General features: G+C 37.2%; 1 protein-coding gene across 1 annotated transcript; it reads right to left on the reverse strand.

Annotated features, from left to right (window-relative positions):
* Positions 1-919: 919 nt before the first annotated feature.
* LOC113123002 (olfactory receptor 6N2-like) lies at positions 920-1,846 on the reverse strand. Its single transcript, XM_026294710.1, has one exon. The coding sequence runs from the start codon at positions 1,844-1,846 to the stop codon at positions 920-922; it is 927 nt and encodes a 308-aa protein (XP_026150495.1).
* Between the last annotated feature and the right edge of the window lie 425 nt (positions 1,847-2,271).

Genomic DNA, 2,271 nt, shown 5'->3' on the forward strand with positions numbered 1-2,271 from the left:
TATGGAGGGCACTGTATATGCCTGGTAATGCACTTTGAATTGCCTAGTGTATGAATGGTTCTATACAAATAAATTTGCCTTTGCCTTTGCCTTTTGCTATTCTGGAGCTGCACTGGTCCTGTCACATCCTTATACTGCCCTGTTTCATGTTTCCAAAACATCAACTTCACTAACTGATTGGTCAGTTGCTGCAAGTTAGCAATCATACTGTGCATACTGTGCCCAGGTATGGCACAGAGCAGTTATACTAGTCAAATGAGCAAGACTTTGGTGATCAAAGTCACCCACATTATGGACTACCTAGTGTCTGTACATGCTAAGTGTATAGTCACCTGTAATGGGTGTTTCTGCAGCATACAGCTGCAAACAAAGAAGGAAACAGACATTTGCAAAAGTCTACAGGGAAACTGTGACAAAGGAAAGTGCAACAACCCTATCAGGGTGATATCACCTGCACTATGTGCTCTGCCAGAGTGCTTCTCTTCAACGGTATAGTATTGACGTCAGTGTGTTCGGACCCTGATTGTTTCAAGTTCAGCAAGAGTGCAGGCTAGCAGGGGGGAAGTTTGGGGAATCACACTCAGACACTGTACAGGCGAACATGTCTAGTGTTAGTTCACCTTTACTGAGCATTTTATTATCACAGCTATACAACCGTTTAGTCTTGCAAATATACAGTCTAACTATCATGTAGTAGCAATGCAATTTTAAACTGTAGATAATCATTAATGTCAAATATAATGGTTTAAGGGTTTAAGAGGAGAGCTGGAAATGCTAATTAGATTTAGGTCTGTTCCCCTTTACTGCACTTGGGTGATCTTAATTGATAAATTAAGACACTATGTTTCCTTTGAAAGCTCAGAGAAACCACAGCCCTGTTTAATAATGAAATAAAATGAGTCTTATTGATATTAGTACATTAGACTATTTTACCTAGACAGAACAATTTCCTGAGGTGTTTATAAATTTCTTTCATTTTTAGTCCATATATGATTGGATTGAAAAGAGGATGATTCAAAATTACTTGTAACGACATTATTAAATGCACAATTGTTGGAAAATTTGTCTCTAGTCGAGCTATAAGTATATCAAATCCAAACAGACATGAATAATTGATTAGAACAAACAGGTGAGGTAAACAGGTCTGTGCAGCTTTTCTCCTGACTTCTCTGCCATTTCGATAGGTGATTATAAATATCCTTATGTAGGTAAAGAGGATGAAAAGCACAGGGAGAAATACAAGATTTACCAAAACAATGATGCCATATATATACAATACTCTTGATATCACACAGTGATATTTCAAAACTGAACTGCTGCAAATTATTCCTTTGAATTTAAAGTTACACAGTTTAATATTAGAACTGACTACTATTGGGGCTGCAAATGTACAAGCAGGCAGGGTCCAAGCTACAACCAGTAAAATAAAGATGTTTGTTTTCCTCATGATAGTTGGATACTGCAGAGGTTTACATATAGACACATACCTGTCATAGGCCATGGCTGCCAACAGGAAAAACTCTGAACAGCCCAGAGAATAATATATATACCACTGAAAGAGACAAGCTGAATATGATATGATCTGTTTTTCAGATAAAACATCAGTTAAAATCTTTGGGTAGGCAGCAGTGCTGAGAAGAACAGAGTTCATTAACAAAGCTGCAATGAAAATATACATAGGCTGATGGAGGTTTTTGTGAATCACTATCAGACACACAATAGTAGAATTACTGCAGATTATTAGAATATATGCTGTAAACATGATCACAAAATAAAGATATCTGTATTTGTGAACTTCCACATAACCATCAAGAGTTAAATATGTCACATTTAAGTTATTATCCATTAAAGATGTCTGAAACAAAGAGTTAGCCAGTAAAACATGCACAGAACTTCTCACAAGTTCTCACAACCTGCATCAGATCGTCTTATTCAGTAGTTGTTACTGACCTTGAAATGCACCTGTGTGGTGTAACAAGCACAGAAGCTCAGAGATTGGACAGTAGTCGGTTTGAGTGTGTGCAATGTTTTTATCAAATGGATTCACCCCCATGGATCTCATTAGACTCTGCACCAACTTACTTACAACTCCAGAGACCTCATAGTTGTTCTGCTTTGTTTATTTACTGGCGTATTGTGTTTAGTGTGTTGCTTATGTTACGGAAGCACTTTGTTTGATGTTGGGTTGTGTTAAAGTGCTATACAAATAAAGTTACATGTATGGTAGTTTCTCAAATAAGATCTTTTACCCTCCAGGTGACTTAGTTCCAA

This window comes from Mastacembelus armatus, chromosome 21, assembly GCF_900324485.2.
Source record: "Mastacembelus armatus chromosome 21, fMasArm1.2, whole genome shotgun sequence".
Taxonomy (NCBI): domain Eukaryota; kingdom Metazoa; phylum Chordata; class Actinopteri; order Synbranchiformes; family Mastacembelidae; genus Mastacembelus; species Mastacembelus armatus.

Bases quoted from the DNA above. Each gene is read 5' to 3' on its own strand.
- LOC113123002 (XM_026294710.1), bottom strand. From the start codon at position 1,846: ATGGATAATAACTTAAATGTGACATATTTAACTCTTGATGGTTATGTG.